Source organism: Cnephaeus nilssonii, assembly GCF_951640355.1.
Source record: "Cnephaeus nilssonii genome assembly, chromosome: 4".
Lineage (NCBI taxonomy): Eukaryota > Metazoa > Chordata > Mammalia > Chiroptera > Vespertilionidae > Cnephaeus > Cnephaeus nilssonii.
The window spans coordinates 84,456,954-84,472,066 of NC_137075.1; the positions used below are offsets into that span (position 1 = coordinate 84,456,954).

The window sequence follows — 15,113 nt, forward strand, 5'->3', positions numbered from 1 at the left end:
AGCCATGCCCACAAGCCAATCAGGAGCAAGTATGCAAATTAACCCAACCCAAATGGCTGCAGCCATGTAGCTAGCAAGAGGCTTGGGTTTCCCCGGCAATGGAGGAAGCCAAGCTTCCTGCCCACTCTGGCCAGCCCTGGCCTTCGCTCAAGGCTACAAAGTTTCAATTATAGAAGATAACTAAATTCCAACAAAAATGGTGGCAGCCACAGAGCTGGAGAGAGCAGGAGGCTTGAGTTGCCCCCAGTGATGGAGGAAGACAAGCTTCCCGCAGCCCTGGCCTGCCCTGCCTCTGCTCAAAACTACAAAGTTTCAATTATAGAAGATAAATAAATCCCAGATACCAGGGCTTCCACTTGGGTCGCCGGGGGGTGTGGCCAGCCTGCAAACCACCACAGGCCCCTCGCCCAGGCCGCCCCATGCCCCAAGGGAACCCCCACCCTGATCCGGGACACCCTTCAGAGCAAACCAGTTGGCCCCCGCCCATGCACCAGGCCTCTATCCTATCTAATAAAAGAGTAATATGCAAATTAACTGTCACTCCAACACACAAGATGGCGGCCCCTATGTGGTCAAAGATCCTGCCCCCATGTGGACATAAGATGGCCACCACAAGATGGCCAGCAGGGGAGGGTAGTTGGGAGGGACCAGTCCTTCAAGGGATGGCAGTTGTGGGCGATCAGGCCAGCAGGGGAGGGCAGTTAGGAGGGACCAGGCCTGCAAGGGAGGGCAGTTGGGGGTGATCAAGCCTGCAGGGGAGGGCAGTTAGGGGTGACCAGGCTGGCAGAAGAGGGAAGCTGGGAGCAACCAGGCCTGCAGGGAAGGGCAGTTGGAGGGGACCCAGGCCTGCAGGGGAGGGCAGTTAGGGGCAATCAGGCTGGCAGGCAGAAGCAGTTAGGGGCAATCAGGAAGGCAGGCAGGCGAGCAGTTGGGAGCCAGCAGTCCTGGATTGTGAGAGGGATGTCCAACTGTCTGTTTAGGCCCAATCCTAATGGGCAGTCGGACATCCCTCGAGGGGTCCCAGATTGGAGAGGGTACAGGCTGGGCTGAGGGACACACCTCCCCATGCACGAATTTTGTGCACCGGGCCTCTAATATTAAATAAGCTTCCACAGATGATTTAATGAGAAACACTTGTCTGTGGGGTTCTGTTCAGGTGTCAGGGTCTGGAGCTTGGGAGGCACGGGCTATTTTCATCCTACCAAAAGGTAGGTAGTAACTAAAATTCCCTTCATTTTTACCCACTGCAACACTGAGACCCCAAGAGGTGAGGTATAACTCAAGGACACCAGTGATGCCCGTGCTAGGGACGTTGTCATGCATCAACTAACTCAGAGGCACCAAACCTGGCCAGCAACTTCTCCATTGAAAATACTTCCCTCTTCCCTCATAGGCTGTCTCATGCCTTATAGTCTCAGGAACCAGGCCTATTAATTTTCCTGCCACGCTGCTTTTAGAGCTCCTAGCTCTCTTGAATCTTAGCACTCCAGAGGAGCCCAGTGACTTTGCGTCCCTCCCTCCACCCCATCCATAAAGCTGTCAGCCATCCACTCATCCATTCGTGGTGAGGGGAGGGGCTGAGAGCAGGGAGCAGGCAGCTCTAATGTTTGGGGTGTGGAGGGGTGGGGGTAGAACCAGCTGTTGACTCAGAGGCTTGCTAATCTATGAGAAGAAAATAGGCCCAGAACCCCACCCATTCTTTCCCTCGAGCCCCCCTTTCTGACTGCAAAGCTGCTTTGGTGATGTTCTTTGCATGTACCCGCCTATCCCCAGTAGGGAAAACACACCTTTGAAAGGAAAACTGATAAGTAAAAGCAAGCATCGAACCTAGGTTTGGGAGACATTTGTGGCAAGTGGGGGTTTATGTGCATGCCAGACCATGACACAAAAATCAGAAATCAAAAGAAGAGGGTTGTTTGCAGAGCTCCGATGGCAAGCATCAGTGTATGCAGGAGCGACCATCAGCACTTCCGTGGAAAGGTGAAACTGAGTGGGTCACTGCCGTCCTGTGACGGAGCCTCCTAAGTAAAAGTAACCGTCATGTCCCTGCACACTCCATGTTCCCATCGCTCTGCCATAGGAAGGCCCTCCGAAATGTGTCTGACCTATTCCTAAAAATGTGCTTTAAATGAAGCTGTGGCTTCATGTATGTATATCCATTGTATGTAGGACCCAAAGGGACATTTTCTCTGATGAAGGTACATGTTTGCTGGAGAAACCATATTTGACAAATGGCTTCCTGAAGAACTAGAAGTTAGGAGACTCAGCTTGAGTGCCCAGCACTGTGTGAGACACATAGGACATTAACTATGTCATCTTATGATCACAAGAGTTCCCACAAAGGAGATATTACCTCCATTTAACACATGAGAGGGAGACCCAGGGAGATTAAGTAACGTGCCTGAGGGCCTGGGCTAGTGGGTGGCAGAACTTGGGTTCCAGCCCAGGAACGTATCTCCAGATCCACCGCTGCTGTTCAGCCAGGACCGCCCAGAACTGGCACGATACTCTGTGCCTATTCAGTGTGCTTATGACCCAGACAGCTGCTAAGTATTCTGACTGTCGTCACCTCTGTCCAGATCCACGCTCCTTCCACTTGACTACTATGCCATTGCCCTCTGAAATAAATTTGAAAACCAATCAAATAATTGGGTTAACTTTTGGGAAAATTTCTCCCAGTAATGTCATAGCCCCTTCTTGGCGCCACCTCCCAAAGGAATGGCCAGCAAGGAGTATTAGTTTCCTGAGGCTGCTGGAATAAAGGACCACAACCTGGGTGGCTTCAGATAACAAATGCATTGTCTCGCAGATCTGGAGGCAGGAGTCTAAGATCAAGGTGTGGCCAGGGGTAGGTTTTTTCTGACCTCTTTGAGGGAGAATCCATTCTCTCCTCCCTCTGGTAGCCTCCAGCGTTCCTTGGTGTGTAGATGGCCGTCTTCTCCCTTTGTCTTTTCACATGGCCTTTCCTCTGTGTGTCTGTCTCTGTGTCCAAATGTCTCCTTTTTATAAGGATGCCAACCATTTTGAATCAGGGTCCATCCTAATGACCTCCTTTTGACTTGATTACCTCTGTAAAGATCCTCTCACCAAATAGGATCATGTCTTGAGGATTCCAACTTATCTTTTGGGGAGGACACAATTCAACCCATAACAGTGAGGCAGCCCCGTAGAGTAGGTTCCTTCTCCTCGTTCCTGGCCCCAGATGGGTCTTTCCTTCCCTCCCATCCCGGGAAAACTACAGTGAATCAGCTGAAAACCAATGGCTACATAAACTTGTTCTGCCTCCTCTCATCCAGTTTCCCTTCATCTCGTGCCAATGAATGGCGTTTTGCCCAGGCAGTCACTATGCCCTGCGTGCACCAGGAAAAACAAAAACAGGTTGCCAGAGCCAGGAAAACCTGACATGTTTTAGCCTGAGGTCTCAGTGTGGTTTCTTTGGGGAACATCAAATGATTTCCCTTGTCTGAGTGCATGAGTGTGCAATGGGGTTCTTTAAGTTCCTGGTTGTTTTAAGATTTCCTACCACAGATCCCTTAAGAAAGCCTGCCTGCCCTTCTCATAGAAACATACCCTCACCACCCAAGGTGGGCAACGGAAGAGGGACCTCCACATGGGAGGGGTGGTTGGAGACTTACAGCCCCAATTCTTGTCCCAAATGTACCTTTCCCTTGTAAGTTGCACACGAGGCTCTGGGAAGGCTGTTTCTCTTCTAGCACTTCTTCCCAAGCACGAAGAGAAACTCGCCTTAATTCTCCACCAGTCCATCAGTCCCAGGATGGAGTGTTTGGTTCATCACCTGATCCCAGTGGCCTGTGGGGTGCCCAGTGCAGTTAGGCATCACTTCTGGCCTTGACCGTGGAACACAGAGGAAGGTAGTTTACACAGGTGACCTGTCCTTTGCCAGGGGTTACGTGGATTTCCAGAGGCTTCAAATGCAAACTCACAAGCACCCATGGTCAAGAGCACAGTCTTGGATGCCTGGCAGAAGTGGGTGGGTATCATAATTCTTCCACCTCCTCCTTGAGTGACCTTCAGTAGGTTACTTAAATTCTCTGGAACTGGGTTTCATCATCTGTAAAACAAACAAACATAGAACCTGTTTCGTAGAGTTACTGTGATAATGAAAAGACATAGGATATGCATGTAAGGTATTGAGTACCACCTCTGACACAGGGGAAGGGATTAAAATGGAGATAAAGGAAGGGCAGTAAGATGACCCAACCCATTCTAAGGGTCTGCTGCACCCCAGACCCTGGGTAATGGGCAGAGGGACGTGGAAGGAACATCAGACTGCTGGTCAACCTCTTCTTAACTTTCTCAGCTTTAAAATGTGCCTTAAAAACATCCCAGCTTATCTATCCCATGGGCTTGTTACATGGACCCCAAGTAGCTCCCCAGCCAAACTAGAGAGGTATCCCAAAAATTACCAGTAGGTAGGGCTGAGGTCAGCTTTCCAGACTCTCTCTTACCCCCTCCACCCTGAACCCTCTTAAGACTCTGGCCTGGCACCCCTGTTTCCTTATCTGGATGGCAGCCTATCCGGACCGGAGCCAACTCTAGATTTCTCTGTCTTCCTGGGCTCTGCCTCTGATGCCAGCAGGGGCTCCACACCCTGGGACCTGCCTGGCCTCACCGCCCACCAGGTCTGAACCCTAGGCCAGAGCCAGGTATCACAGTTCCCACCGGATCTGCAGGGGAAATCATGACGTTTTCACCGAATGAGTCCCAGAAAGTGATTGCTATTCCAGAAATTGATTGCTATTGTTCCTTTAGCCCTGGGGAAGAGGGATCTTTTCCATTTCCAGGCCTCTTTGCCCCCCGCCCCTCACCATTTTAGATGTTCAAAACCTGTGTTTTAAAGAAAAAGAAGTTCCGCTTCCTAGACTGCTCAGGTCAGCAAACAGAAGTGTGTTTGGTGGAAAACTGGACAGGAAGAGGCTGAGATCACAGCGGACAGGCACGGGGAAGCTGAGATAGGAAATCCATCAGTTCTGGGGACAGATGTTGAAGCCTGAGTCCCCCACAGGTAGTAGCCAGAGGTTTACACGCAGGAACCTCGTGGCAGAAACCCCTCCATGTCTGCAGAACTGTGTGAGCACCAGGGCCGACCCCACAGCTGGGGGAGGAGAGGGAAGGCGAGTTGGTGGCATCAGCCCAGTGGGATAGCCCCTGGTGTGTCAGCAGATAGAGATCATCTGTGACAACAGCCGCCCACGCCCAGGCCCACCCCAGGCCCAGGGGGCCAGCAGCAGGTGGCTTTAGCTGACTTGTTTGGCTTTCTGCCCTGTGGCCAGTGGAACCTGACAGGTCAGTTTCCAGATCTGGGCTGATTTTTTTCCACTTCCTGGTTCTCACACCTTCAACTTGAGAAGCTGTGCTTCCCCTCCCCCTCACTCTGCCAGAGGATGTGTTCTGTCCACAATGCCCAGAGACAGGTCTGGTCTCTTAATCAGCCATTCTGAACCCTAGGAAGTTATTTAAGGGATCAAAACAGCTGAAGTTACACCCCTGAAGATAAAAATCAGTGACTGGCCTCTATCTGAGGATGGTTTTTTCAATGTGGGAGAGACCTGAGCACAGAGACCCGCCAGCACACCCCTCACCCCACCAGCCAGGTCTCGGCAAGAAGGAGCAGTTTTGCCTCCTAAGTCTGTTTGTTTGTGTGTTTTTTTCATTAATCTTTAGAGAGAGAGGAAGGGAGAGTAGGGGGAGAGAGAAAGAGAGAGAGAAACATCAATGAGAGAGAAATATCAATCTGCTGCTTCTTGCATGCCCTACTGGGGATCTGAGCCCCCAACCTGGGCATGTGCCCTGACCAGGAATCAAACCATGTCCTCCTGGTTCATAGGTCAATTCTCAACCACTGAGCCACGCTGGCCAGGCTCCTAAATCTGTTTTTATTTGCTTTGGAGAAGGTGTCTCTTTTTTTTTTTGTAATCCCTTTAACACTTCTTTACTCTTAGTCCAGTGGTCGGCAAACCGCGGCTGGCGAGCTGCATGCGGCTCTTTGGCCCCTTGAGTGTTCTAACGCCACTTCTTCAAAATAGACTCGCCCAGGCCGAAAACCGACTACTGCACATGGGCCACGAAGTTTCAATCGCATTGTACGTGCACACCCGCACGTGGTATTTTGTGGAAGAGCCACACTCAAGAGGCCAAAGAGCCGCATGTGGCTTACCAGCCGCGGTTTGCCGACCACTGTCTTAGTCGACGCCTACTGAATATTTGAGTGATCGAATGGAGATGGAGGTAGCTCAGCAGGACTGGGATTATGGCAAGGCCAGTGAGGCTACTAGGGAACCAAATTGCAGGAGGCACTCGCTCTCAGGTTCATACAAGTTCTCACCCTGTTCCGACCCTGATTGCTGGTGAGGGGAAGCTTCAAGGGGAGATGGTTTACTCAGAAATGGCTGACTGTGGAATAGTAAGGGGCCCCACCATAGGCACCTGCCAGCCTTGCTTCTTCTTGCCTGGGACATCCAGGCCTCTCCTGTCCACAGGTGTGCCCCATATGGGGCTGGGCATTCCCTATCAGAAGGCCCCTGCTCCCAGGAACTGCAGAGAGAAACACGTATGAAAGAGAACTTGAATCAAGTCAGAGGTAGTTGTCACTGCAGGGGTGCAGGGCTGAAAAACATTATAATAATATTAAATACCGCTTTGGGTACTTACCATGTGCCACACCCTGTGTTAAATACATTATGGCCATTATTTTATATAATCCTCTCAACTCAATAAAGAACTTGGGCTCTGGAGCCAGACAGCATGAATTTAAATCTCAGCCTTGCCTCTTTCATGATGTGTGACCTTGGGAAATTACTTACCCTCTCTGGGCTTCAGCTTTCTCATCTGACAAATGGGAATAATAATAGAACTCACATCATGGTATTCCAAGGATCATATCCGGTAATACAAGGAAAGCAATGAGACAAGCATCCGGCACAAAATAAGCACTGGACAAGTACTAGCCATGGTTAGTATTGCGATTGCCTCGTGTAGCTTATTCCTAGGGTTGCCACAACAAAAGTCTCACAAACTGGTGACTTAAACAATAGAAATGTATTGTCTCACAGTTCCAGAAGCTAGGAGTCCAAGGTCAAGGTGTTGGTAGGGCTGGTTCCTTCCATGAGCTGTGAGGGAGACTCTGTTCCCTGCGTCTCTCCTCGCTTCTGGGCTTTGCTGGTTTATAGATGACCATCTTCTCCTATGTCTCTTCACTTCATCTTTCCTCTGTGTGTCTGTCTCGGTGTCCAAACTTCCCCTTTGTTTGAGGCTTTTTGGGCTGCTATAACAAAAATACCATGGATTGGGTGGCTCAAACAACAACCCCTTATCTCTCACAGTCCAAGAAGAGAAGTCCAAGATCAAGGTACTGGCAGGTTCGGTGTCTGCCTGGTGAGGACCTGTTTCCTGGATCTTAGCTGCTGTCTTCTCACTGTGTCCTCACAAGGCGGACAGGGTGGAGGAGCTCCGTGGGGTCGCTTTTATAAGAGTACTGATCCCAATCATGAAAACCCTATCCTCACGACGTAGTCTCCTCCCACAGGTCCCTCCAAATTGGGAATTAATTTTCAACATATGAATTAGGGGAGGGAGGGTGGAGAAACACACACATTCAGCTATAGCATCCTTTTTATAAGGACATCAGTAATATGGGCTTTAGAAACCACTCTAATGATCTCTTTTAACTTGATTACTTTTGTAAAGACCCTATTTCCAAATTAGGTCACATTCTGAGATACTGGGGATTCACAATCCAACACATCTTTTGTAGGGATGGGGTGGAGGGAGAGGGAGGAGACACAATTCAACCTATGGTACAAGGCTAAGGAACTTGCTCAATGTCACCCATCTCATTGGTGATGAAATTGGGTCCCTAGACCCCAGGATTATTTGATGACACAGTTCATGGCATGAATCCCCATGTAAAGCCCCAACATTCTTTTTTTAAAAAATATATATTTTATTGATTTTTTACAGAGAGGAGGGGAGAGGGATAGAGAGTTAGAAACATCAATGAGAGAGAAACATCAATCAGATGCCTCCTGCACACCCGCTACTGGGAATGTGCCTGCAACCAAGGTACATGCCCTTGACTGGAATCGAACCCAGGACCCTTCAGTCTGCAGGCCGATGCTCTATCCACTGAGCCAAACCAGTCAGGGCAAGCCCAAAAATTCTTAAACCTTCTCTGGATGGGGAGAAAGAACCAAAGAGAGACATTCAGAGCCTACTGCTACTGTGTTGATGGCATTTTCCCTTCTTTCTCTCTTCTCCAGCCTGCCTGCTCCAGGCTGAGCTGGTAAACTATGAACGAGTCAAGGAGTATTGCCTCAAAGTCTTGAAGAAGGAAGGGGAGAACTTCAAGGCCCTTTACCGGTCTGGTGTGGCCTTCTACCACCTTGGGGACTATGACAAAGCACTCTACTACCTGAAAGAAGCAAGGACCCGACAGCCAACAGGTAAGGCAGAAATTTTGATGTTTTCTCATCATCAGCCACCTCTGGCAGCTCCTGGGGCCCTCTCATTGGGATGGGCCGCTCTCATGGTGCAGGGCCAGGCAGGTGCAGAAATGGCAAATTGGGGGTCAGGTGGCCGCTAGACTCTGGAATGAGGAGAACATACAGTCCATGCATTTGCCTGGGGTCTGAGTCCCAGGGAACTTGGGCACCTCTTCCCTTCAAATTGAATATGGAATTCTTTGTCTTTTCAAATCCAGAATCCAGCTTTCTTCTCTTATTCAATAAATACATATTGAATTCTTATGATGCGCCAAGATTTCTGCTGGGCACCAGGGATGTGGATGAGAAAAGGTGGCTCGTATATTTGAGGAGCTCACACTCTGGTGGGCAAGACAGAATACAAAGCAATGATTTGGGTGCTGAGCCCAGTATCTTCCAGGAAGCATGCTCTGCCTTCTCCAGTCAGATCCCATTCCTGAGAGGATGCATTATCTGTAGCATTCTTGCAAATTCACGTCCACAAGCTCAGCCATTCATTCATTCCACAGATACTGATTAAGCAGTTACAATGGCCCAGGAACTGTTCTAGGTGCTGGGTAGATATGTCAGGGAACGAAAGAAAGCGGCTACCTTCAAGGAGTTTATGATATAATGGAGGAAGATGGACAGTAAGCAAATGGACAAATAGATAATGCAGTATTTAGTAGTGTGAAGTGCTATGAAGAAAATGAAGCAGAAAAAAAGGGATCAAGAGTAAATGGGGTGCTATTGTAGACCTGGTGGTAAGAAAGAACCTCTCTGAAGAGATAGCATTTCAATAATGACTTTGACTTGATGTTGCCATGGTTGTTCACAGGGCCGATTTTTTTAAATGCACTTCTCTTTCCAAGAAGTCTTTAAGAACTTTAGGATCAAATGTATACATTTTTCTTTATTTTTTGTAAGAGCACCAATATCTTTATGTGTTGATTAGTTTTCTGTAATCAGTCATGTTCCCCCAACTGTACTCTAACCCACTGGAGGACAAAGAACTGGGCTCAATCAACAGAATTTTCTTGAACACCTACTGTATGCCAGCACTGTTCTGGCTACCATGTGTGGCATTTCTTAGAATTCTGGAAGCAAACATTCAAGCAGCCCTGTAACTCTTATATGCTGCTATGTGCAGAGCCAAGCAGCTGTTCCGCATCATACCCCGCTCGCCAATTTAAAAGCTGGGATTGGGGGATCATTTCCCAGTTTGAGGTGAGGTGGCCTGACTCTACTTAGAAGGACAAAAATAAGACAATGAAGCAAAGTCATTTTAAACTCTTCAATTTAAAAAATTACATTCAACTAATATTTCGTCTTTGTTCGAGTAGCGCTGCTAGGCTAACCTATTTTGGCCCTCACGGAAATGTCCCGAGGAAGGTATGACCCCCAGGGGAGGCAGGCTTTGGAGTCAGCTGCCCCACACACTGTCTGTGTCCTTGGGCATCACACTTAACCTCTCTAGGGCCCAGTTTTCCCTTTTGTCACAGTGAGGGTGATGCTACACACATTGCAGGGTTTCAAGGAGGGTGAAATGAGATAACATGGCACAAAGTAGGCATTCAGAAATGGAAGTTGTTTCTTGCAGACAAGACAGGAGGCTCCGAGAAGTTGGTATCATGCCTGGAGTTAAACTCTAAACAGAGCCTCCACTCACTGTGCTGACTCAGGAGCACGGGGATGTGCTGTTTCATAGAAATAAAGGGAGACATCCCTCCTCCTCTCGTCTCCTTCCCGTCTGTCCCTGGGTCAGGGTGACCTGTCCACATTTGCTCGGGGGAGGCCATGGAGGAGAATGCCAACGTCCTGGCTGCCCTCTCAGACATCATGGACCTTGGTTGAATGAGTCTGGCCTGTCCAGGATCTATAGCTGTAGGCCCGAGACTTCCCCTCACCACGTGCCCCCTAAGGTGTGTTTCTCTCCTCACAGACACCAACGTGATTCGGTATATCCAGCTGACGGAGATGAAGCTCAGCAGATGCTCCCAGAGAGAGAAGGAAGCCATGTAACTACAACACCTCTCTAGACTTGCACTTGCGCCCGACCCTGGACTTCTAGGCATCCCCTGGCGGAGAGCCCCACCCTGGGTTCTGGTCCTTTCTCCCCACTCCTTCCACTAGCCCCCCTTCCCATCTCTTCTTCCTGTTGCCCCCCAACTCTTGTCTACACCCAGTGTGAAAAGAAGGAGATGCAAATTTGGAATCTGGTGGGTTGCCCTGACAATGGAGATATCTTCTTCTCTAGCAGGTCAGCCACTGAGAGGGACCTGACCTCTGTGGGAACAGCCGGGGAGGACGCTCACAGACCAGGAATGCCTGGGTTTCTGACAGAGGCAGATCTTGGCGGTTTACCATCCCAAAGGCAGCAGGCAAGGAACTCACGTCTGGACCCTGCACACCTTTCTGACAGACCAGAGCATCTCAAGTAAATTGTAACAAATCCAGGGATGAGACAAACACCAGGAGCATTGGTTAAGGCAGGAGAGAGGCCATGAATTTGTACACTGGATTTCTCCACCTCTACCCCTACTCGCTTCCGCCCCTGCCTCCCTTCCTTGTTGTCTTTGCTTGTGCTTTCTTCTCTTGCCCCCGGGGATCTGAGACTGTGCCAGGATTCACATGCCATTGACACCCACGCTCAGTGCCCTCTGGTGACCACACATACCATCCTCCCATCCCCCCAGCAGGCAGCTGTGACAGCAGAAGGGCAGGGACAAGTGGGCCAAGGGTTGACCACTAAGGTGAGATGGGGAGGGAGAGGTGACGTCCAGGGGAGAGAGCATTGTATAGACTGGGCGGCTCATTAAGTGTAAATAAAAAGAAATTAACAGGCAGAAACTCCTGTCACTTCTGTTGGAAGCAGCCCACTCCCCCGCAGTTGCTCCCTCCCCCAAGGAACCCACTCAGAGCTCCTTACAGCCAGGCAGGGTGGGGCTTCCCCAATGGGCCACTTGTTCCGTGGTCGACAGAGTTGGCTGCCTCCTCTGCGTTAGAGTAGGCTGGGGCTGGGGATTCTGCCCAGGGGGTTGGCTTTGTGGGACTTTGTGGGACTTGTACAGCCTCTTCGATGACATTAGCTGGACTCAATATCTAGCACAGAGAATGTGCTCAACAAATATTTGTTGAATGAATAAATTATGACTGCAGACTGGCTCTCCTGCCTTAAACTAGTTTTATCCCAGCCTGGTCTCCTGACATCTATGCTCTTTATGCCATGTTGCTTCAGTCAAATAAGAAACATTTCCTGAGGGCTTATTGTTTGCCTACCATTGTGCAATATGCTGTGGGACATGGGACGTGGTCCTATGGAAGAGTTCAGAAATGCTCGTGTGAGATTATTACCAATGACACCTTTCATTTATATGATGCTTTAAAATTTTCAAGGCACTTTCGTGTATCTTCCGTGTGATTAGTGAAAGAAACAGTATTGTACAAATTAAAATATATACAGATGCAATAATGTTAATAGTTAGCATTTATTAAATGCACTATCCTCAGCTCTTTACATGTATAAGCTCATTTCTTTCATGCAATTACCCTAGGAGATAGCATTTCTATTTGAAGGAGAAGAAAACTGAAAACCAGAAAAATTAACTATCCCAGTCCGGCTGGTGGTTGAGCATCAGCCGATGAACCAAGAGGTCACGGTTTGATTCCCAGTTAGGGCACATGCCTGGGTTGCAGGCTCAATCCCCAGTAGGGGGCGTTCAGGAGGGCAGCCAATCAATGATTCTCATTGATGTTTCTATCTCTCCCTCTCCTTCTCCCTTCCTCTCTGAAATCAATGAACAAAATAACTTATAAGAGAAAAATGAACTATTGCAAGGTGGCATGGTCTTAAGTGGAATAGCTAGGATTTGAGCCAGGTGTGTCTGACCCCAGAGCTCTAGCTAAAACTACTCTGTAATTAGTTCCTGCTCTACAACGTATATTGAGCAGTTACAACCACTCAAGAGCAGGACAGTGTGTGTTACATTAAAAAGTTTTGACTGTAGTACCTGAGCTGCCTCTTGTGTTTAAAATGCCCAATGCAAAAAAAAACACACAAAAAAAAACAAAGAAAGGTCCCTAACACTAGACTCGCTAGTGGACAGGGCAGTAACAGACCCGGAAAAGAGAGCTGAGACCCAGCAGTTATTTCTGAGTATTGTTCATTCTACTTGCTGATGGGCCAGACAACCCACCTAGCTTTCCTCACCTCATCCCAGCTTTGGAGAAGGGTCACAATTATAAGGCAGAGGATGAAAGGGAATACCAAGTTGATGATGGGTTATCTGTTTAATCTGGGGCTCCGCCACTGCAGGATTTCATGGCTGCTGAGGGGCCCAGGAGCCAGCAGCCCAGGGGATCCTCACATGGCTTCTCAAAGGCTTCTAACCGGGACCCGGAGAAAGTGCCAGGAATACCCAAGGGCCCACAGTTGCTTGCCTGTAGCTCAGCCTCAGGAGAAGGGGAAAAGGAAAAGGCTGTTAGAGCTGCCACATTCTACCCCACCCCTAACCACAGCCCTCTCTCTGCCCTCTTCCTCCAAAATGGTTTCACGTGACCCCAATTCAAAACCACCCTCAGTGTACAGAGCACAGGCAACCGTGCAAAACTCCCCTGCCCCCAAGCCTCCGGTCCAGCAAGCTCGTGAGTTGGCGAACTGCTTGTTAGAATCTGAAGGATAAGATGAGGTCAGAGGTGGCCTGTAGAACCAGTTCATACTGGCAGGGTCTTCCCTTTGGTCTTGCCTTCAGGAAGGACGCAGAGTAACTGTTCCCAACGTGGCTCAGGAGAGAGGTCAAAAAGTGGGTTGCGGCGAGACTGGACAGCCGGGGATAAGATTGTTATCATCCTTTCAAAGAAAAAGGTTGAAAACCAGAACTAAGCACAACCTCACGGGACATCCTAGTACAAGTGTACAGGCTGTCTGCTTGTCTGGTGACTCAGATACACATGCTTACTGGAACTCCACTCACTGTGACCCAACGTTAAATGATCCCAAAGGGAAAAGCTGCCTGGAGGATTAGCTGATGTCTGGGCTGAGTGGTGGATCTTCTGTTCACTTGTCCAACAGAGACGTCAGGGAGCTGCTAAGCAAAATCAGGTGTGTGCACGTTCCCGCCAGCTTCCTTCTCCCCGCCCCTCGCGCAAACAGGGGTTGACATTTAACTGCACGCTGTGTTTGCGGATGTCACTGCTGAACTCTTCCTGGAGCACGAAACCTGGATCTGACCTGCTTTGTCATCTCCTGCTTGGACTTTTGGGATAGACTCTTCGGGAAGAAAAATTATACTTTTCTTGTAATGATTATAAACGCCTCACATGTGTATTGTGAATTTTAGGGGGGCGGGGGGAGACAAACTCCAACCCACAATCCTAGCACCCAAGGCAAGCATTACCATCCTTTGGGACGTATCTTTTGGTTCTCTTTGAGATAAATGCACACATACACATACACAGTTTGTTGTGTGTTTTTTTTAAACAAAAACTAGAGCACATTGTATATATATATTTACTCTTTAATAACTTACTTTTCAAAATGTGTATATTTTAGGATATGTAATACATACACAGACACAAAACTCAAAAATTACAAAAATCTCTATAGTAAGAAGTAAATCTCCTGCCCACCCCTCTGCCAGCATCTAGTCTCGCTCCTATTACCTGTATATCCTTCCGGAGACATTTAAGCATTTCCAAACATATGGACACATAGACTCTTGTCACACACAAATGGTAGCATATGGACACACGCTTTTGCCCGGTGTGCTACTTCACTTATTATATCAGGAGCATAACATTTTTTTTTGCGTTCTCTCTCGAACTTTTCAACATCCTCCCCATTCTACTGATGGACCCTTATTTGATAATCCATCTCCTAATAGTGGTCATTTCATTTGTTCCCAGTCTTCATTCTAAATAAGGTTGCAACAGACATTCTTGGAGCTATTCTGTGCACAAGGAAAAAATTGCTTGGCTATCTTTAAGAATTTTGATGGAAGTTGCCAACTGTCCTCCAGAGAGTTTGTACCAAAGCACTCTTACCTGCAGCCTTGAGAATGCCCTGTTCCCTGCACCCTCCCTCATGGATTTGAACAGATTTGATTAGCCCTTATCAAATCTTCACCAATTTGATAGAGAAATGATAGGATGTCAATGTTATTTGAACTTGCATTTCTCTGATTATTATTGATGAACATCTTCATGCGCTTATTGATCATTTGTACTACTTTCTTTGTGAAATTTCTAGTCATTTGATATTGGTATGTTTACCTTTATTATCAACATGTAATTTTATTACAAATATTATCTTTGTCCAGAAACACTGCAAATGGGCTTTCCAAGTGCTTTGCTTTCTAATTTTGTTGATGGTGCTTTCTGACGTACATAAATTCTTAATTCTGCAATTAATTTGTTCCTCTGTTGCCAGCTTCTTCTGCCTGTGGCTCACTCTCCCATTTCTGTCAGGTGGCCCTTGTAAAGCACACGGATGGTGTCGCTCCCTAGCTTGAACATCTGTAGCGGCTCCTCGTTCACTTTAAAAGCCAAACTCCTTAGCATAACACACAAGGGCTGTCCTGTGATTTCCCCCACTGGCTCTTCTGGGCTCACCTGCTGGTCTGCTTCGCAGGTGCC

At 48.4% G+C, this 15,113-nt stretch overlaps 1 protein-coding gene across 1 annotated transcript in view; it reads left to right on the forward strand.

Annotated features, from left to right (window-relative positions):
* The window catches only part of TTC9 (tetratricopeptide repeat domain 9), a 32,429-nt gene extending 18,514 nt beyond the window's left edge, over positions 1-13,915 (forward strand). The window contains exons 2-3 of the mRNA XM_079769774.1: positions 8,280-8,462; positions 10,423-13,915. Coding sequence (XP_079625900.1) covers positions 8,280-8,462; positions 10,423-10,502 — 263 coding nt within the window. The 3' untranslated portion in view covers positions 10,503-13,915. The remainder of the gene's footprint in view (positions 1-8,279; positions 8,463-10,422) is intronic.
* The last annotated feature ends 1,198 nt before the right edge of the window (positions 13,916-15,113 follow it).